This window comes from Melospiza melodia, chromosome Z (genome assembly GCF_035770615.1).
Source record: "Melospiza melodia melodia isolate bMelMel2 chromosome Z, bMelMel2.pri, whole genome shotgun sequence".
Classification (NCBI taxonomy): Eukaryota; Metazoa; Chordata; class Aves; order Passeriformes; family Passerellidae; genus Melospiza; species Melospiza melodia.
Window position 1 is genome coordinate 64,806,900 of NC_086226.1, and position 21,377 is coordinate 64,828,276.

Sequence of the window (21,377 nt, forward strand, 5' to 3'; positions counted from 1 at the left end):
AAATAGCCTCAAATGAGTAAACTTTGTATTAAACATTGGATCTTCAATGTGCAGATTTTCTAAAAATGCTTTGTCAGAGCATACTGGACACTGGCAGCAAGCAGTCTCTGGAGGCTGCAGCAGTCACAGCAGAAGGTGGGAACCCCCTGTATGCCCCTTGCTGAACCCTGTGAGGTTCAGCAGCTCCACCACTGTCCTGGCATGTGCCCCTCTGTGGGGCCAGCCTCTGGCTTTGGCAGACCTCCACTATTTGGTGACCACTCAGCTTGGCCTGATGCTTCTCCCACTCTGGCTGTCAGAAGTGACCATCTACAGAGAGAGGAATGCTGTTGCAGGCAACATGCAGGGTGGCAGGATCCTTTGATAAAGGAGCAGCTGAGCAGCTCTTCATAACTAATAACCCCTTGCATGGGGAACAAATCAGCTGTGTCCTTGGAATGCTGGACAGCACGGTGAAATCTGAAGCTGTGGGTCTACAGATTTCAAGAAGGCAGTAGTGCCCAAGGTGCCTATGCAGATGCACACCACCTGGAAATTGGCAGCAACCTGGATATCGGCTGGGCAAGCAGAGCCCTCCTGAGCAGGGCTGCAGCCCCATGGCAGTGCAGGCAGGCACCCACCAGCAGCTCCTCGGTGGGACATGCAGCTGTGGAGTGGTTTTTGTACAAGGTGACAAGAGAGAGCTCCACCTGCAGAACTAAATTCAGTGGGTTTTGGTACTCTGAAATTGAGGCATTAAAGTGAATGAATTAAAGATCTGCAGGAGTACTGCATACAGTTCTGGTGCCCTCAACCCAAGAAAGACATGGAACTATTGGAACAAATCCAGATGAGGTCCACAAAGTCGCTGAAAGGACTGGAGCACTTTCCCTATGAAGACAGGCTCAGAAAGTTGGGGGCTGAAGAAACCAAAGTTGTATGGAAACCTCATTGCAACCAGTACCTGAAGGGTCGTATGAGGAAGCCAAAAAGGCACAGTCAGGAACTGCAGCAGCAGGACAAGCATAATCAGGTACTAACTGAAAGACGGGAAATTTAGGTTAGATATTAAAAGGGAATTGTTTGCTGTGAAGGCAGAGAGACATTGTGACAAACTGCCCAGAGAGGCTGTGATGCCCCAACACCGGCATCTTTCAAGGCCAGGCTGGATAAGGCCTTGAGCAACGTGTTCCAGTGGGAGGTGTCCCTGCCCATGGCCGAGGGACTTGATCATTACGGCCCTTTCTAACCCCTTAACATTCTATGATCCTCTGCAGAAGAGAATTTGACGCTCTAACGGAGCTGTTATTCCTCAGCCGCTCCCTCTGGAAGGCGACTTTGGCTGCTGCCTTGTGACAGGACTGAGACTTCACCGGTTCCGTAAGACGGCGGCCTGAGGCGGCACAGGCGCGGCCGGATGCCAGCCCCGCCGAGCCCAGCTCGGGTCCCGCCCGGCTCCCGCGGCCGAGGGCACACGTGGCCCTTGCCGGGAGCGGCACGGCACGGCGCTGCGCAGGCGCCCGGGGCCGGAGCGGGCGGGGCGGAGGCGGCAGTCGGGCCGGGCGGGGCGGCCCGGGCCGGTTGGGCGGTGGCGCGGGGAGCGGCCGCGCAGCCCCTCATTCCGCGGCCCCGCGCAGGGAGGCGGCGGCTCCGCCCGGCTCCGGCCCGGCCCGGCCCGGCCCGCGGCGGCGGCGGCCTGAAGAAGCTGTGGCCGGTGCCTGAGAGTCCCGGGTGGAGGAAGTGGAAAGGAAGGAGTGGAGCCCCGCCGGGCGTAAGTTCTCGCGGTCTGAGGGGAAAGGCAGCGCGGAGGGACGGGCGCTGCCAGCCAGCGGGAGGCTGTTCCTCCTCTGTGCTTGCGCGGTGATAGAGAAAGTGTCCCGTCTTCAGCGGGTTAGTGGATGCTTTCTGCCTTCGGAGACGCGTTCCCTGGGAGAGTATTTGTAGTCTGCGGAAAGCGAGGCTACCAGGGAGTGCATCCCCTCCCTGCGGGAGAGCTGTCCGCATTTCCTCTTTTCCTTAGCCTGGCTAATGATCCCGAGCGCGGATCATCCGTTCTGAGCGTTCCGAAGGAAGTTTCGGTTCACTTGCTGGCCGAGGTGGTTTGAACGATGTGCGTTGACTTAGTGATGATGAGGCAGCTCGGGCTCCGTTTCCAGTGAAGTGTCCTGCTGTCTGGAGGCAGTGAACCGCCGGGAAAATGTCATAACTGCTGAATGACCTCATATTAAAGCAGCTTAACTCAAAAACGATTTTTAAAAATGCTTCGGAAGCTACTCTGAGCTGTGTAGCTTTCTGTTAATGTGTCGATGTTGTCACCATTATTGCCTTGCAAGTCTGTGTAATTGCTGACTATAGGAATGGGAAGATTGTAAGGTGTGGGTTGAGACTGGATTCAGTTTGACCTTTGTACCCTAGTACCTGTCGACTCGTTTAACTTGTCCTCGTGACTACTCCTTACAATACAGTTTAGGAGATGGACTTTATAATATGCTGTCTGCCATTTCTGATATATTTCAACTATTGCATTGGTATGCAACTAACATGTCTGATATTGAAATGATGTAATTCCCCCGTGATCGTCAGTTTCTTCTTTTAGTGTAGTTTTTCTTCTGAATCAACTTTTTAAACTGCCATTCCAGGTTATTTTATATTTTCTTCATCACTCCTTGATGTAGTGCATATACTGGTAATTTTACCTGAGTAGGAAAATAAACTCACAAGGTTTAGGCAAGAGAATTTTCAAGAGCCATGTTAGCCAAATAAGAAATTATGTCTACAGTTTAAAAGAGACAGTAGGAAAAAAGGCCTCAAAAATTTTCCTATCAGCTTTTCCATGTTTCTCGAATGAATATAGCTTGAAAAACAGTTATAGACAGAAATGCATTTTATGCTGCATTGTTCTCAAAGCTTGAGTGTTTGGGATTATTGATATGATCAGGACTTTACATTACACAAAACTTACACAGGTTTCTGTGGCAAATGACGTCATTTGAAACAGAACGAGTCCAAAGGAGATATATGAACCTCGTGTGTTTTTTTCTTCTGGCAGGTGGCAGTCACATCTCCTGATTCTTTGAAGCTCGGTGCACCAGCTGCAAGGTCTCTGAAAGGATAAGAGAAGGATGCAAGTGCCCAGTGTAGATTTGCCCACTGCTGTGTGGAGATGTGCAGGTTCAGTGTGTGCTGCTCCTCCTGGGCAGTGGCTGTGTTGAGCAGAGGGCGGCTGTGAGGGCAGCTGCTGCTGAGGGATTGTTGCAGGATCGGTGGGTGAAACCCGCTGGAGCGGCAAGGGCAGAAATGGCAGGGTTCAGGGGCCACGTGTGTGTGAAGAGGCGTACTGGCCGTGCTGTCTGTCTGGGTGCAGGGACATGGGTGTACCTGTGTGCGAACATAAGCGTACAGAGCAAGAGGTGCGGCTGGGTTAGTGAAGTGCTGTGCGTGCATAAAGTGAAACTGTTCAAGGAAGGGTGCAAAAGAGGACTTGATGCTATGCCTCCTTGTGTGGCCCCGGAGCTGGACCGTCGTGAGGTTGGGTGCAGGAAGGGAGAGCCAGAAGTGTGTGTGGTGGCATCTGAAATGTGCTGAGGTTGGCATTTCTCTTCCTTTTGGAGTTGGTGTGTTGTTGCCCAGTTGGTGAGCTCCCCAGGAAGGGAAGGGGTGATGGGAGAGGGTCTCTTTGGGGAGAACAGGGCACACCAGCCTCTCATGGGGCCCCTGGTGGCAGCGCTGCAGATGTGAGAGAGCCTTGTGCAGGTAGGTGGGCAGCAGTCACTGGCCTGGGTGTGCTGGAGGAGGGGCACTCTGGTGCTGTGCCTAGAGCTGGAGGGTCTTGAGGAGAGTGAGGTGGCCTTGTCCCGCAGCACTGGCTGTGCTCATGTTGCACGTGAGCTGCTGGGGGCGAGGACGAGGCGTTTGAGGTGCACCAGTGTGCTGTGCTCAGTGTTGGAGTGGAGCCTGTGTGCAGCACACACTTGGAGAGCAGGGTTGTTGCTGGGTTGTGCGAGAGCTCCGTGGCTTTGGTGTGCGGCCGTGGCAGGGAGGTTCCCGTGGTGGGAGTGCCCCTGCGGTGAGCAAGCGCCTGGGAGGAGGAGGCCCAGCTGGGAGCACAGAGCCTGCCCCGCAGCACTTGTGCCTGGCGCTCCTCAAGGTCCCAAGGGGGCAGCTGGGTGTTCCTGGAGAAGCCCCAAGTGTGTGCAGGCCTGTGAGCTGGGGGGCTGGGAGGGCTTTGGGTAGCGCTGGCTCTGGCCTTGAAAGCGCCTCCCACGCTGCCCAGGCTTCCTGGGCCGGAGCCCTGGCTGGAAGGTTTCTGCCACCATTTTGTGGGAGGGAGATGCCATTTTGTTCAGTGTTGGAGCTCCTGCTTCCTTGTACCAGGAAGTACTCAGATATCAAAATATTTATATGCAGCTCATGCATAGGGTATGTAGATATTTAGAGTTGTCTGTAAGAAGGAATGAATCAGTAGATTCATACTTAGATCCGCTAATTATAGACATTTCTAGAGGTATATGAATGAGAGATTTGTAATGGTAAAATCATAAGCCTGAGGTAGGTAAAGCAGTCTTTCTTGAGAGCTGATGGAATGAATCTGTAGATGTGGATGAAATGCATTGCACAAGGATAAAAGGCAGGTTCAGGCCTTCTGCTTTACCTACCTCAGGCTGTAGAAAAGCACCGAGCTGTTTGGGGAGCAGCCAGGAGGTGTCACAGGGCACTGGGACGTGCCCGAGGGCTGTGGAACTGTGTGAGGTGGCTGCCAGGCAGGCCTCAGCAAGCACCGTGACATGTCCCCAGAACATGGCTCGAGGTCTGTCCCTCGATCCAGGCTGAGAAGGCTCCATGCCTGGGCAGAGCACAGTGGGATGGTCATGCAGAGCCCTGGGGCAGGCTCTGGGCATGCCATGGCCCTACCAGACACGAGCAACACAGGCTGAAAAAACAGAAGGCCAGAACAAAATCCCTGTGTCGGAGGATCACGTTCCTGGGGACTTAAGTTTTGTTTTCTCTCTGAAGAGTCTGTGGAGTCGAGGCATTGTGCACTTGTGGGTAAGACGTTGCATGCCCCAGATGCATGCTGTTTCCATGGTGGAGTGGAGACATGAGCGTTAGTGAAGGTGCTGGCTCAGGGGCACATGGAGCATCTCCCATCTCTCTAGAGGGACACCCCGCACCACAGAGTGTGGAGTGCTGTGACAGGGGGTGGTGGTTGTATCCTCTCTCACTTACAGTGGAAGTTTTAACCCTGCAGGTAGCAAGGTGTCATCAAATCACAAAATACCCTGAATTGGATAAAATGACCCACAGGATCATCAAAATCCAACTCCTTGCCCTGCACAGGAAACTAAACTAATCATACCATGTGCCTTAGACCATTGTCCAAAAGTTTCTTGGTCTCTGTCAGACCTGGTGCTGTGACCACTTCTATTGGGAGCCTGTTCTAGTGCTCAGTCACCCTCTGGGTGAAGAACCTTCTCCTGATATCCAGCCCAAACCTTCTGTGACACCACTTTGGCCATTCCCAGGGGCCCTGTCACTGCTCACAGGAGTGTAAATATCAGTGTCTGCTGCTCCTCTTACCCTCACAAGGAAGTTGTAGACTGCAATGTGGTCTCTCCTCAGTCTTCTCTTGTCTAGACTGAGCAGACCAAGTGACTTCAACCTCATATGGGTTCCCCTCACAGCCCTTCACCATGTTTGTTCCCCCCCTTTGGACACTCTTGACAGCTCAATGTCTTTCTCATACTGTGGTACCCAAAACTGCCCCCAGCACTCAAGGTGAGGCTGCCCCAGTGCAGAGCAGAGTGGGATAATCCTCTCCCTTGCCTGGCTGTGATTCTGTGCCTGATGCACCACAGGACATGAGAGGCCCTCCTGGATTCCAGGGCACTGCTGACTCATGTTCAGCTTCCCATTGGCAGGACCCCCACGCCACTTTCCATGGTGCCTCTCTTTCCCTGGCTGTACACCCCTCCAGAATTGCCCTGTCACAGGTACAGTATCTGGTACTTGTCTGTGGTGGGTCAGTTGCTTAGCAGCACCCACCCCTCTTCTGTGCATGTGGTCTCTCGTGATTGTCTGGCAGAGCCAACCTGTGCATGATGGCTGCTGCACTCCTTTGTCAGCACTTTTTGACACTGTCATGCCCTGTGTGTTCCACATTATGCTTGTCTTGCACTACCATGGCCCTACAGGCCTACCCAGAAGTATCATAGTCTCCCGACTGAGTTGTTGCATTCTGGTTTTTTGAGGGGGAGAGCTTGAATAGTAAAATCCAGTGATTTTAGCCTGTATGTAAAAATGCCTCTTTTTTTTCTTCTTTTTTTCTTTTGGAGACAGGGCTATAGGTGAAGATGCAGGAGCCAGAACTTGTTGCAAAAGCCCTGCGAGCTGTTCTTCATGCCTTTAAAAATGGTGTACGTTTGTCAGAACTTCAGAATGAATACAGATCCCTGACCAATGAGTTCATTCCCTTCAGGCACCTAGGATATGACACACTGGAAGGCTACTTGGAAAGTATCCCAGGAGTGGTCAGAATGGAAGAGAACAAAATGGGAGAGGTAAGAATCACAATTGAGAATTATGGTTCAGAAATGGGTTTTGTGTTTGCAGAATGTTCCTGGTTCATAGTTTTGCCTCCTTTTGTGGATTTCTGTAGCATGCATATGGTGCACTAATTCTGGGAGAGGTGGAAGCTGAGACATAAGATACTAAGTGCTTCTTATTTTCCTGCCCCTGCATTCCAGACCCAAGGTTCTGTATTCAGAAATGTAAAGTTTCAGGGCTTTTTCCTGGAAATGTGAATTCTGTGTGGAAAGATCACTTGTGTGACTGTGGAGATCTGGCCCCTTTCTCAGCATTTCTGACTTTAGAGGAGAGACTAGTGGCTTGTCCTGGGACCTTAAAGAAGGTTAACTTGTGTGTGTTAATCATCTCTTCTCAGTGGGGTTTAGCATCAATTTTTTTCCCTACAGTAAAACTCTTTGGTGCTGTTGCTTATAAGCCTGACATTGCTTGCTTTGGATTTAGCAAGTCCAAACAAATTCTTTGGACTTAGCAAGTCCAAACAAATTCTTGTTTGTTATGGATTGCAGTGCAACAGGACTGCAAATATGTGCTGAAGTGACAAAGAGCTCATGCAAGTGAGGTGCCTTGCTGCAATATTTGCAAGTGCCCCAACATTTGGCAAGCATGCAATGGATAAAGGGTTGTCACACAGATCAAGGAGAAGCAGATCTTAGCAGAGGATTGGTGTGGTAGAAGAGTTTTCTCTTATTCCTTGCTCTTTCTGCACTAGCCTGTGTCTCATGGTGGCTGCCACCTTGGAAGCAGCTTGCCAGAACCACAAACCTCCTTGCCCAATAGTCTGGACTTCTGGTTTGAAGTCAGAATGTATTCTCTTGATAGCTGGTGTAGCTGTGTGACTTGCAGATGATCTGTCTGGCAAGCTTGAAGCCTCTCCCTCGTTGGAGTATGGTTCTGGGTTCCTGAAGTCTTTGTAGCCTGAGGCAGAGCAAAAAGCTAGTGGATATTTGGCAGAGTGTGTGGCTGTTGTAGCAGGTCTGAAGAGACAGGACTTAAGGCTGAGATTCCTTGTTTGCTTAGCTGGATTGGGACGGCATCTGTGAACTCAGAGCTAGTTCTCCTCATTAGCTGTCTGGTGAGAATACAGTGAAAGGTATCCTGAGTTTTGTCCTAATACCTGGAGATGTGGCTGTTTTAAAGCAACAGGTTCTCTTTCTGCATTTTTACATCAGAATTTGCTTATTTACAGCAGACAAGCAAGTTTGGGATTCTTTTTCTCCAAAGTCTGCCTCAGCTGCAGCTACGTTAGTAACGGGGTTGCAGGTACCTCAGGTCTGGGAACATTTGTGATCCTGCAATTAAATGCTTCCTCGTGGTGGTTCTGGCAGATAGCCATCTGTTTCTAACTAGGGCCTTGCAGGGTGTAATCTGGTATCCTCCCATTCCCTTGAGAGCCTTGTTTATCCACTAATGCGATGTGTGCTGAGAGCCTTGTGAACTCTTGGATAGCACTAGGGGCAGTGAATTCTTTGTGGCAGCTGTTACAAGAGAGTGAAATGTGGCTTTAGGATGTGAAAAAGGAGAAAGTCAGGGGTCTTGAGGTACTTGAGAAGGACTCACTCTAGTTCAGAAGTGCCAGCTGTGCTCTGCATGACTGAAACAGCTGAGAGGAAGTGCCTTGTTGAACACCTGGGAGGTGGGAAAGATTGAGCCCATGTTGCTGTTTGATGGCACTCCTCTTGCCAGTGTCCACAGTGTGGACATAGCAGACATGAAGCAGAGAGTGGCAAGCATGACTATGCACTGATGTGGGCTACTAAGCTGCCTGGGACCGCTCCCATATGCTTTCTTGTTACAGGCTATATGTCATTATAATAAGCCTGTTCTGTTTGTTCACCTCTCTCCAGAATACTTGAGCTCCATTATAGGCTGATACTGTAGCTCAGAGTCCACACAAGGCCACTACAAGAGCATGCAGTCAGCCAGTCTCTCTTCACGGCTCTGGAGTACTGTGACCTCCGAAATGTCTGTCAAGACCCTTGCCTCTTCCTTCAATCCCCATACGGACAGTGGGGCAGGACAGCAAAGACACGCACATCCAAGGGTCTGCTAGCAGCTAGTGATCATGGCTGCAGTCTAGATAGTCTTAAAAGGACTTTCCTTACTGCTAGGTCAGCTGTCCAAGACGCAGCTGTCCAAGACGCAGCTGTCCAAGAAATGCATTCAAAAAGGAAAAGTATAAAGTAGGCAGTAAATAATACAAATTGATCTCGAAGTGCCACATGTTACGTGCTGCCTTAAGTGTTTGTGGGAGTTGAATATTAGCTAGGTAACTGAGGCTGAACAAACATTATCTTGGGATGACAATGATATAAATTGTGCTTTGTTCCTCTTAATATTGAACACTAATTTAGCTGTCTTGAATGTGGAAAAGATTAAATCTGATGACTTTTTCTTTATGCAGTAGCTATGTCCTCCAGTTTCCACAGAAGATAAGAATTAAGTTAAGCATACAGAAAGCACTGAAAGGGGACTCATTGAAGTACTTGCACCTCCAACAGGTGGTTGCATCATTTCAAGGAACCCTACGTTGCTTTACCTCATATTCATTTATGAGAAGTGTGTTATTGCACTTTCTTCTAAGAAAACTTTGACTTCTGCTTGAATAATAAAGTCCCTTCAAAAGGAGAAATTTGAAGACTGCTTTGCTCTGCTCATCTAACCCCCATCTCCTTTTTCATCTGAATTCATTTTAATTCAAAGCATTTTGTTAAACTTTATCCTTGTGAAACAAGGGAAGGAAATGCAAAAAAAAAAATATTTAGAACATTAGTGACAGGAAAAACCTGAAATGTACCAGAGATGTGAAAATGTTCATTTATAAAACTCTGATAAACTGTATAGGGACAAAAATCCTTTTATGTTGAGACTTTGAACAAGTGATCAATCAAAGTGATCAACAAAGGTCAAGTGATCCATCTCATGCATCCATTCCTGTTAGCTAGGAGTTTGAGGAATGCTTCTTTTCTGGAAGTGGGCATAAATGGGAACCTCTCTGAAGAGCCAGTTCATGACTGTCCACAGCTTGGGCTACAACCAGAAGAAACTGGAGATCTTTGTGTTGTTCAGGGCTGTGATCTCATTTAAGGTCACGGGGAGTTGTTGCAACAGATCGCACAACCAGCATGCTGCTGTGGGTTGACACTGGCTGCTGACGAGTTATGGGCTGCAGTGGTGGACAAGAGGAGTTCCTGTGAGACATTCCCAGTTTGGGAGCAGCAGGGATGCCAGGAGCACTGTCTTGGGGCAGATGATGAGACAGGAAAAGCTTATGAGTAGTGGACAGACCAGTGTATGGCAGCGTGGTGGCTATCTGATACAAATATCTTAAAAAAAGATATTTTTTTTAAGCAGATGATGCCTTCTTTTGACAACCACTGGGGGGTTTGGTCCACTGCCATACCTGCTATAGGGACAAGACATCCAAGTGTGAACAATCCAGGATGTTTCTGGGGTCTGCTGCTCCCAGCATCCTGACACATGCAATGAATCAGTGAAGAGAGGTGCTCTGCTGGACACAGTCCTTGGAAACAAGGAACAATTGCAGATGTAAAGGCTTGGAAGAGCCCTGTCTGTGGCTAGATGGTGTCTGTGGCCCTGAAAGGAGGGAAACAAAGCAAAAAGTAGAATCAACAATGCAGGACTTTGGGAGAGCAGATGTTGGCCTGTTCAGGAATCTGCTTAGAAGACTCATGGAATACAGTCCTGAAGAGAAAGATCCAGGAGAGATAGTGAGCTTACAAGAATTGTCTCCTCCAGTTTCAAGAATGGTACGTTCCAATAGTTGTGGGAAAAAGCAAAGGGGGCAGGAGCACTGACAGAACTGAGCCATAAATGCAAGCATGCATGAGGTGGGAGCAGGGAGAAGGAGCCTGGAAGGATTGTACACATGCTGCCTAAACAAGCCTACATGGACCTAAGCAAGACTGTGTTTACTATTCGTTATTTGAAGACCAAGACAAAGTGCTGTCCCCTTGAGAACAGCTCCCAGTGCACTGCCAGTTCTGAGTAAATGCTTCCAAAAAGCATCCTTAAAATAGCTGGTTAAGTGTACAGGCAATTGGAGGAAACAAGGACAGGGATATAGGGACAACAGAAAAGAAGAAAGAAGGTACAGCAAATGAAGACTTTCAGCCTTTTGCTGTGTTTCACCTCACTAAAGCCTTATGGAGTCCATGCTCAAACTGTTGAGCGCAGATTGTTGCACAGATCTGTGAAAGGGTGAAGAGTGAAGGATTTCAGGTTCACCTTTCACAAAGATGGGTTATGACGCAGGTACAGCCTGCTGTATGACAAAGTCTCTTAAACAAGGTTGGAGAAGGTACACGTGATTGAAGAAGGAGTGCCTAATTTAAATCTACTATTGCAAGCATGCACACAGGAGATAGAAGCAGAATTGGGTGAGCTGTAAAGGGGTATAGAGATACTATGGAAATAGGCAGAGGAAAGTGCAGGGCAAGGAAGTCCTAATCTTGTTGGGAGAGGATTAAGATAGGGGGCATTTGGAAAAACTGAATGTGCATAAGCCCATGAGTTTATTGCAGTGCACGCACCGGTGTCAGTTACCTTGGAAAGGTCATGGTAATTTGTGGGAGGTTCTTGAGGACTGAAAGAAAGCACCACCCTTCACTGGGAAGGGTGGGATGGGAAGATCAGCCTGACATTGAACTGTTGGAAAGTTGTTGAGCGTCTAATCCTAGAAAGCTGTTCCAGCCACTTGAAAGACAAGAAGGCAAGTCAGTATGGATTTACAGAGTGAAAATCATATGTTACAAACAAATACCCTTCAAGTTGAGATGTTTGGTTGACTGGAGACCATTGGATGTGGTTTAACTGAATTTTGGTAGGGCTTGGAATATCCTCTTCTGTAACAGTGGCACAAAACCCATTGGAAGACCACTTAAAAGTGATGTGCCCTGGGAATAGATGCTCAAGAACTGCTCTGTCTAACATGTTCATGAATGACCTAGGTGATGGTACAGAGATCATCCTCAGCAAGTCTGTGGATGACAGGAGAGACTGATAGAGCAAATGAATGTGCTTGTTGTTCAGAGAGATTTCAAGAAGCTGGAGAAATGGAGCACCAAGAACACTATGAAGTTCACTATAGGGAAATGCCAAGTCCTGCACCTGGGGAAGAAAAACCCCATATTCCTGTATAGTTTTGGGGTTGACCAACTGAAAAGTAGCTTGGCAGACAAATGCCCTGGAGTTCTGGTGGGTGCAGAGTTCGTAGTGGGCACGGTGCCATTTGTAGCAAGGGAGACCAACAGCATACTTGGATTCATTAAGAAGAGTTGCCAGCACTCTAATGGGGATGATAATTCCTCTCTGCTCAGCAGCAGTGAAACCACATCCTTTTCTAAGCTTCCCAGAACAAGACTGGCACGGCCACACTGCAGCAAGTTCACGGAATGATTGTGAAGATTATGAAGGGGCTGCAGCGTAACGTCTCTGATACAGGGCTCAGACAGCGGGGATTGTTTGTGCTGGAAAAGAGAAAGCTCAGGGAAATCTTATCCTTATGTCTGTTAAAGGGAGTAAAAAAAACATGGAGCCAGACTCCATCTCCAGTTCTCATTGGTATTCAGTGAACAGACAAGAGACGGCGATAACAGAGTGAAATAAAAGCAGTCCCCTGTAAACATTAAACAGCACACCTTTTTTACAGTGAGGCTGGCTAAACAGTAGAAGAAGTTTTCCAGAGTGGTTGAGAGTTCTTCATCCTTGAAGATATTCCACCACCTGACTAACTAGGTCTAATTGATGCTGCTTTGAGCAAAGGTGCTGTATTACATGGACTGTAGCAATGTTTTCCAGTCTTAATTTTTCTGTGATTCCTGGCATTTAATCACTATGGTCGTGATACTGCTGGATTGCTGTTTTTATCAGTGCTGGCTGTGCAGCAGGTACACTGTCTGATCCGTAAGTAGGAGTTCCTGGGGTAGGAGAGCTCTCCCTCAGAAGGAGAGGCCCTCCTGGCAGTGGCTCTGTGCTGAGCCAGCCCAGCAAAGGCGCTGGGTTTGCCAAAGAGGAGCTCATTCTTCCCTGGAGAGCACTGCTGGAGGGGTTGCCTGGCTTCTAGTGTCATCATCCATTGCCCTTGTTTTCCTGGGCTGTGCGGGTCACCCTAGAACAAGAAGAGAGATCCCTGGGCCAAGCTGTTGCTGCTTAGCAATCTCTTTCTTTTGTTGTTTTTCTGCTTTGATTGTCCTGTCTTAATTGTGAGAAAAGATCCTTTTTGAAGCTGCTGTTTGGTAAATTTCAGAGATGCTGGTGAAATCCCTGAGTTTCTCTTGCCCTGCTGCTGTGCAAAATGGTCATCTCTGAGGTTCCTTGGGGGCCATGGCTAGCAAGGTAGCAGTGCTGACCCCATGGCACTGTTGAGAAAGAGGCCCTTTTACAACCTCTACCACCACCACAGAACATGACTGTGACCCCAGACTTACATTTTAACTTAGTGCTTTTGTGGTACTGCCTGTGTACTTATGGAGTCCTGGAGGAGTACTCACCCAGCTGCCTTTGCAGTCGTTGAATGGCCCAAAAGTTTGGGCTTTCATCTTCTTTTCAGGCAAAGTGCATGCTAGGCACGTGGTTTGGTGTCTTGCCAAGGCAAAGTTCCTATATCCATCCATGGGATGGCCTGGGGTGATTGGGTGTTGAGGCAAGAGCCATGAAGTTGAGCAGGGAGATACCTATGGGCTTGTTCAAGGCTGGGCTGTTGTTGGGGGCCAGCCCAGTGCCTGGGAATGGTGCAGCCAGGATAGTTGTGCAATTTCTTCAGTAAGCGGGGCAAATGCAACCCTGCTCCACAGGGTCACTGTGGTGCCAGAGCCTCTAGTGAGCCTTGCCAGAAAGAATAAGGACAGGCTGCAGCCCCATGGCTTCCCAGAATTATAAAGCAAGATGGTGGGCCTGTGGGATGGGAGTTAGAAACCAGGCTGTTTCTCAGAGGGGCCCAACCTAATGTGATGCAGAGGCTCTGGCTGTGTGGTTTGCTGATTTCTGAGGTTCACTGAGATTTCTTCTGAGGTTTCACAAAAGGAGAGTGAGATCTCCAAGATCTGTGTCTGCTGAAGCCTTTCCTGAACTGCCTGCTGGCCTGCATGATTCAACAGCTACAGGCTTGGAAAGGGATACAAATGATTCTGAGGTCTGTGGATGAGCATGGGTCTCACTGACTGCTTTTTCCACTGTCCTCTTCCTGCTCCACCAAGGTAATTTGCCATGCTGTTAGTTGCAATGAAACTGTACGAGTTGCTCAACTGGTGGCCCGACAGAGGAGTTCCAAGAAGAAAACAGTCCGGCAGGTGAACTGTCAGATGAGACTGAAGAACACATCACCAGTCAGTTTATCAGGTAAGCCATGGGCAGCTCTAGAGGGCCTGCCTTTATGAAAGAACTGTGCAGCTGCTGCACAAAAGTCTTGGCTGTGAGGGTGTGTCACCTACGGCCACAATTTACAGGGTCCACGTGGAGAGTTCTTGGGAGGATGAGTGTTCTTGACAAGGATGCTTTTATCTGAAAGCCATGATCTGAGAGAAAGCCCTTTTCAGATGTGTACGCAAGATGTGAATGATCTTGGAAAACAAAGTCCTTGTAGGATGCTTAGCTTCACTTTCATGTGCTCCTGCTTCTGTGAGGAACACAACTGAGATGCAGGCAAGAAATGTGGCAATGAGCCTGCATGTTCTTTAAGGCTGGCCTTGGCCTGTTGTGAAGTGGGAGGATTGAACAATTCCCTCACAGTGAGGAGTCCCTGTAGCTGTGGCTGTTTCAGCAGCTCCTGTTGCTGATGCCAGTGCCACAAAAGTTTTGATGCCCATTTTTGGCTCTTTTTACCTCTTACCTTTTGCATTAGCTTGTGTAGCAGTGTTTTCCTAAAGTATGGGTCAGGTTTTCCTCACTGCTGTGCTGTTGTGACTGTCTGTGGAATTGATTCCAGGATTAAGCCCAGGCAGGACCTATTTGCTTGGAGGTTGGCAGCTTGGAACAGCAGTGGGTCTTCTAGTTTGTGTGTGCTCCCCTGTTGTCTGTAATGAAGTGTTTGCTGCTTCTTGCTTTTCCACAAGGATGCCAGTTGGGAAGCTGAACTAGTGGTTCCTATCACAGTTAAATGACAGGGATTATAAAGGCAGGTTGATTCACTGTCTTGCACATCAATCCCCTTGGAAGTGTTTGAAATCTCCAACACTGATGTGGCAAATCCAGCATATAAACAGCAAAGTGACCAAGAGCTTGTTTATCCCAGTGTGGCCTGAATGCTGGTGTGTTCCTCTGTGGGTGTAACTTGGTCACCTCTGCTGTGTGGTGGGAGTTCAGGTGCCCACAAACCAGAATAGAGAAGGAACCCTTTGGGTGGCAGTACAGGAGGTGCCTGGGGAGGTGGAGGTAGACTGGGTGAGAGGAGTGCTACTCATGGTTGCATCTGCAAACTCTTTAGGAAAGCCCAAAGGAACTTTGCGGCAGCCCCGGTCTTTGAACATGCCAGAAGAAGGCAGTTCTAAGAGGCCTGTTCCTCGCCTGCCCCGAGGCAGAGAAGTGGCATGTGGAGGTGTGAAACCTGTGGTGGAGAGTGCCCGATCTGCCTTACCTTCAGCTGCTGGGAGTGGACCACCTAAAGAAATCCCCATGCAGAGGCATGTCACTGTGGTAAACAGGTCAGTGTGTGTGTGTGTGTGTGCACAAGGGGAAAATGAAGTGTGATGGACACTTGGATGCTGCCATGCAAGCAGTGTCCTTTGGGATCCAGTGGGAATCCAGGCCCCTGCCCTTGCAGCAGGTGAAGTCTGAATATGGGATGGTACCCAGGAAGGAGACAGATGATGTTTTGCCTTTTTGGGTGCTACAGCTAGCCTGTGCTCTTGGCCTGTTCCCGTGTTTTGGAGAAGTGTGGCCAAAGGTGTCACAGCAAGGGAGTGTGGAGCTGTTGCCTGGCCCAGGAGGGAGCTATTGTGGCCAGTGTGACAGAAAGGAGGAGGAGCAGATTTGTGTGCAGGGGCAGGTGATGTATGTGTTGAGGGTGATGGTTGTGCAGGTGGCGGTTCTTTCCCTCTTGCCTGACTCTGTGTTGCAGTGTCAGTGTTTGTGCCCCGTCTCGGCGTGCTGGGAGCCAGGAGCAGGCTGACCGTGTTTGGGTGAGCTGAGCTGAGGGCTGGAGCTGCAGTTCTGCTGGGCTAGCGCTACATGCTGCTTTTCAGCCCCATTTGAGCCTCTCTAATCCCGGGGGCTTAGTCAGCTGCTGCCCCATCATTTCTTTCTGTGTTGTTTTTGGCCGCCCTGGGCCGTCAGCTGACGGTGGTGAGAAAGTGTTTGCTGTTGCCCATTGTGGCTGTGCTAAGTCCTCCGGAGCTGTGATTGTGGCAGTAATCCTCTGCAGGGGGAGGGCTCCGGCCCGGGCTGGGTTGGAAGTCAGCCTGGCGTTGAATGGAAATGCAGTGACGTGCCACTTGCACGGTGGCGTATCTGTGGAGTGGCCCAGAGCAGCACAACAGCTTAATCCTGCTGTGGTTCCTGCTCTTTCTGGAAGATCCACAGAAAGCAGGCATGTCCTGCCTCACCCACCTGCATGAGTTCCATGTGCCATCCGGGGTCTGTTGTGCAGAGAAGGACCAAGCTATCCTGCTGTGACTCAGAAAGGAGTAGGAGCATCTGTGCTTGGGCCTTCCCTTTTCTGTGTGTGCAGATGAGTTGCATATTTTTAAGCGGCACTTCTCTAAAAGGCACAGGCACTTTGCCTCAGGCAAAGCAAAAAGAGCACTTAGAGTTTTCTCCAAATTAGTTACTATAAAATACAGGAAGTATTTTATAACATTTCAAGATTTGTAATGTGTGAAATAAAATTAGGTAGATGTCACCCCTCTTCTGGCTATTCCTAATGTAGTCTGCTACATCTTGTGTTATATTTATTCATCTCTGGCAGTCTCTCCTGAACTCCTTTTAGGTAAGTTTTCTGCCTTTCTTTCTGTTGTCTCTTTCTGCCCTGCACTGTAGGAGAAGCTACAAGCAAAGTCTGCTTTGGCCCATCTGTTTTTGGAGGAGGAGACATCTTGTGCTTTTGTAAAGAGTCCAAATGCTATCCTGTTAGCTTGGGTACATAGTGAAGGGAGAGTTCAGAGAGATGCGATTCATATTCCATGTGAATACAAGGTTGTGTGTGACTGGATTAATTTGTTAATTTGTTTCAACTTGGCCAGTTTGAGGCAGGGCTGGCAAGATCCATGTGTCCTTGCTGCTGGGGACATTTTGTACCTCCTATACCATTGTAGTTGCTTGTAATTTGGGAATTGCAGGAGGGAAAGCTTCTTTGAGCCAGGAGGTCCTGACTTCAAAAAACAGTGTGCAGTGAGTGGAGTTTTGAACAGCATCCCCAGAAATCGTGGGCTGACAGCAGCCTCACAGTTATCTGGCACGAGCTTGAGGACACTATTCCAGCAGGGATGTCAGCACTTGCCTATGAGAGTGACTGAGCCTTCACAGCTCAGGTAGGCTGAGACAAGTCCTGAGGGTGACAGACTCTTTGCCCCACTTCCCAGTTTGGAGTGAGCTGTTATCTGTGTGCAGTTTTTGCCTTTCTGGTACCCCCCCTGCCCCTCCATGTACCCACATGGTAGGAAAGGACACCCATGCTCTTATGGTTGCACATAAGGGTCTCTGTTCTTTTCTGTTGAACATCTGTACTGCTATGGCAGACATGTGTTCCTTGCCTTGACACAATGTCTGCCAGTGACAGACTTTGGGTGCTGACAGGTATTGGTGCTCCACCCAGTATCATGCAGCGAAGCTCCTCAATGAGGCTGGAAATGGTGGTTTTTTTGTGACTGCCAAAGTCTATGTCCCACCTCTGTAGTGCTTTGTGATATTTTTTTCAGAGATTTTTATGACCACAGCTTCAGGGGCTTTCCCTTGTGTAGCATTTGGTGGAAAGGGAACAGGTTGGTTGTCTTCCTGGTTCTGTCACACTCACATGACAACAGAGAAACACTGAAGGTGGTTGTCCAAGGCTTTCTTGCAGATGCCGGTGCAGGGTCTGAAGCTTGTCTTTAGAGCAGCAATCTCTGAAGTTATCCTGACTATGTTGCTGTGGACCGTGAGAATCAGGGAGAGACCTTGTTGGTTAACTGCAGAGATCCTTGAGGCTGGAAGGCAGCAGCATGGATGAAAACAGGTTTGGGTGCTTGGTGACACCCTTGTTTGAAGCAGCAGGAGCCATTTGCTGCTGGCCACTACCTGGCCTTGCTGCTTAGATAGCACTGTCCAAGCACCAGAGGGCAGATTGGGGTGGCATGGGCCTCACCAAGATAAGGCACTTGGCAGGGAAGGACATTGCTCCCCTTCGTTGTGAGGAAGTGATGTGTGGCAGTGAGATGTGACTAGCTGCTGAGCTGGAGCTACTCATGGGGACTTGGCAGGGCTGCATGGCTGCTCAGGCATTTGTGAAGGGCCAGGCTGCTGGTGTGGCTAGGAGGCCTCATGCTGGGAGCAGGCTTCCAGCAGCTGAGGAGCATGAGGCCTTGCAAGTAACTGAGTTGTCCGTAAGTGCAAACTGTAGGGAAGCATGTTGGCCCTGGCACTGTCTGGCCATACCCCATCTTACTGTGGAGACGTAGGACCATCATGATCTGTGGGAGCAAGCAGCACATCACACAATTCTTGTCTGATTGCAGCGCTCAGATCTGGTGATGGCTGTGCTCAAAGCCCATGTCAGCTTGGAAAGCTGGATGAAAGTTTCGTTGTGGGAAACTGTTGAACCACAACAGAAAGCACAGGAAGACCCTACATAAAGTCTCTTAATACTGAGAGGATCCCAAATCCAATTAGCTTTTACATGTAGCAGAAGGGAATCATCCCTGCTCTGTTACAGGTTTCTTTCCGGGGTGTTCACATGGCATGGCTTAAGCAGGGAATATCTGCCCTCTTTCTCACTGGAACTTGCCTGCAGTTCTGGCTGGCCTACCCTGCAGTCACATCACTTGTGTCACCTGATGTGGGGCTTAAGGTGATACAAGTGTGTATGGCACAGAGGACTAGAACACAGCTATGGATTCCTGTTGGCAGGCAGAGATAGCAGGACAGTCTCCACTACCCATGGGGTATTTCACAGGATTGTTTTGCTTTCTGCCTAGCGAAGATGGTAGTCTCTTTTGAGTGTGCTTCCATTTAGAGGACTTTTTTAGCTTGAGTATTTGTTCAGCTTAGAGTTGTCCGTACTGGTAGGTACATGTACAAAGAAGAGGGATCCTGAATTTCTTGTAGCATCTGCATGGGCAGCCACAGCTTTTAAGAAGAGACTGCTGCTACTTAGTGTGGGCATCTGGGGTGTGCCCAGAATGTAGAGGGCTTTTCTGTAGTGCAGATGAGTGTTGTAAGAGGCTTTTCAGATACCCAGCAAGTCTCAGGTGTGAGTGGAAGTTTTGATTTTGTGCGGGTGGCTTTGCTTTTGTACTTTCCAAGTTTCATAAATGAGCTTGTAGTTGATCTGCTGCTGCCAGCACTTCTGGGCATGATTCCTGTTGTGTAAATTGCTGAGCTGGGCAGTGCCTGTCCTCATAGCTAGTGCTGTGGGACATGACTCAGAACAGAAGTATGGTCTTTGGTACAAGTGATATCCCGTAGCTGATGGAGGAACAATGGTTTCATCTAACAGGGACAGCATAAAAACAGGGGAGACAAATTAATGTTAAATCTTTTAACATGCTTCTCAGAAGAGACACGAATGTGGGAGGTTTCGTTCTGATTCATGGATGTGCTCTGATTACAAGTCAATGTGATGACATATAGGGCTTCTTGGTCTTGACTTCCTGTTGCAACTAGCCACAGCATCATTCTGGAACTACTGTCCTACCTTCTCAGAGTCCAGGTGAAGCTGTGAAAATTACCCTTGGTGTTTCTGCAGCTGGTGAGGTTTATGACTTGCTCCATTGTTATCTCTGAATTCCAGAACTGGCCCTGGGCAGAGATCTTATGCAAAGCCTGCCCAGTGGGTGTGCAGGGTCTGCTCTGGTCAGGAGGTGCCTGGTTCAGGGCAACCTGCTGTGCTATGGTGATGTTGCCTAGTCTTTGGTTTCCCTTCTCCAGCTCTTGTTCCCTTTTGCTTGCAGTGCATGTAATTATTCCACAGCTGATTTTTTTCCAGGTCTTTGTGAGCTACACAGTGCTGTGCCCTCTTCAGTGTCAGGAGCTCATTTTAGTGTCTGTATTCCCACGTAGAGTCTGTATTCTTCCTCTGAAGAACGCCTGCAAGCACAACATTTGTGTGCTTTCAGTGGGAGAGATCTTCAGAGGAGAATCTCTTAAACAATGTAACCAACAGCATCCACAAAAAGACCTAGAAGACCTATGTGTTCCTAGATACTTTCCCTTTGTTAATGTCTTTTTACTGTGTTTTGCTTCTCACAATAATGAGAAAAATTAATAAACTACCCGTTGATCTGTCCTGTTATTGCTGATCAGGTTGTCTTCCTGACGAGGACGTTGTGACTACTACTGCAGGATGCCTTCTAGGAGTGTATGGAATGTGTGGAATGCATTTTATTTTATGTATAAGTCTTAGAAGCAAATGGAATGTTATTTAGAGAAAGAAGAGTGATTCTAAGCAATTTTCTTTCCAATTTTAGATCTGAGAAGAGGCTGACTGTCCCACCACGATTTCAAAAGGAGTTGCAAGTTCACCTGTCCAGAAGCTCTTCCACAGAGTCAAATGGTATGCCCATTGAGAAATTATTTGTTTACTACTCAGAGAGGGTGTCATCTTAAAAAAAACCCATCTTAGTAGTTGTTTTGAATGAAGATGGGCTTGGATGAGGAATCAAGCTCTGTGAGTGACCCTTTTCACTCTTATTTCATTGTGCTGAGGAAATGTGCGTTTGCTTGTCTGCCTCTCAGTCTTCTAGGAAAAACATTGGGCAGTAAGTGTCAGAGCAAATCACAAAGCCAGTGTGAGGAGTTTGGAAATGGGAGGAGTAGGCTTAACTTCACCAGTGGGTTAGGAATCTGGTATAAGGATGAAATCCTGGCTTTCAGGACTAAGCAGCATTACTAATGTATCTGTCCAGCAAATACACTTCTGCCTGCATGGCTCAACAGTTGTGCAGCTGATAGGCTTGCAAAATGATGGTTTCTTTCTTTGAGACTTGTCAGCCTGATTTGTGAAGCTTCAGGTCTGGTAGCAAATAGAGCCCACCAAAGGGAGAAGAGGGGTAGAGATGAGGCAGCAGGTAAGCTAGTGGTGTGAACCTCCCCCTGGAATAATGAGTGCCTGATGAGTTTCAATGTATGAAACTGCCCAGAGCAGCTGAGCAGTTGTCACTTTCCTTGCTCCACTGGAGGGCTTCCTTGGATGCCGTAGCACGGAAAAGCTGCCTATTGGGTGGAGACTTTTCCTCAGGACATATCTTGGAATGAAAGGCAAATCATTGGTCTGATTTGTACACCCATCTGAATATAGAAGAACATTCTTGGTTGTCATGCAGTATCTGTCTGGTGTTTGTACTCATAAAGAAATTATCCCGTTCCCCTCTTGGGATACTATCTTAGTGCAGTGTCTTAGCTGCAGTGGGGCTGGCAGTTCTGTATTCTCTTCCAGCATTCCTTCAGAAGTAACATGTAGCAACATCTTACGAAAATAACTACAGTGATTGAAAACTCATTTTAGGTAGTTACTTAATGTCTGAGATTTCCATAGTTCTTTGCCATAGGAAGTCACTGAACCAGCCATGCTGGGTGGGAGAGCCATGTTTTAAAGTTGGTGCTATGCTGGCAGATCCCATGTTTAGTTTTAAGTACAGAGGTAATGAGCTGTCTTTCTGTTTGTACAG

At 48.5% G+C, this 21,377-nt stretch overlaps 1 protein-coding gene across 12 annotated transcripts in view; it reads left to right on the forward strand.

Annotated features, from left to right (window-relative positions):
• The first annotated feature begins 1,639 nt into the window (after nucleotides 1-1,639).
• The window catches only part of TDRD7 (tudor domain containing 7), a 46,314-nt gene continuing 26,576 nt past the window's right edge, over nucleotides 1,640-21,377 (forward strand). For 3 of the 12 annotated variants that reach the window (XM_063181059.1, XM_063181070.1, XM_063181071.1), the window contains exons 1-7: nucleotides 1,642-1,750; nucleotides 3,029-3,078; nucleotides 5,835-5,969; nucleotides 6,316-6,536; nucleotides 13,779-13,920; nucleotides 15,005-15,221; nucleotides 20,178-20,263. In XM_063181059.1, the coding sequence (XP_063037129.1) occupies nucleotides 6,330-6,536; nucleotides 13,779-13,920; nucleotides 15,005-15,221; nucleotides 20,178-20,263 (652 nt within the window). In that variant the 5' untranslated portion in view covers nucleotides 1,642-1,750; nucleotides 3,029-3,078; nucleotides 5,835-5,969; nucleotides 6,316-6,329. The other 9 variants (XM_063181064.1, XM_063181066.1, XM_063181069.1 and 6 more) reach the window with 9 other exon arrangements.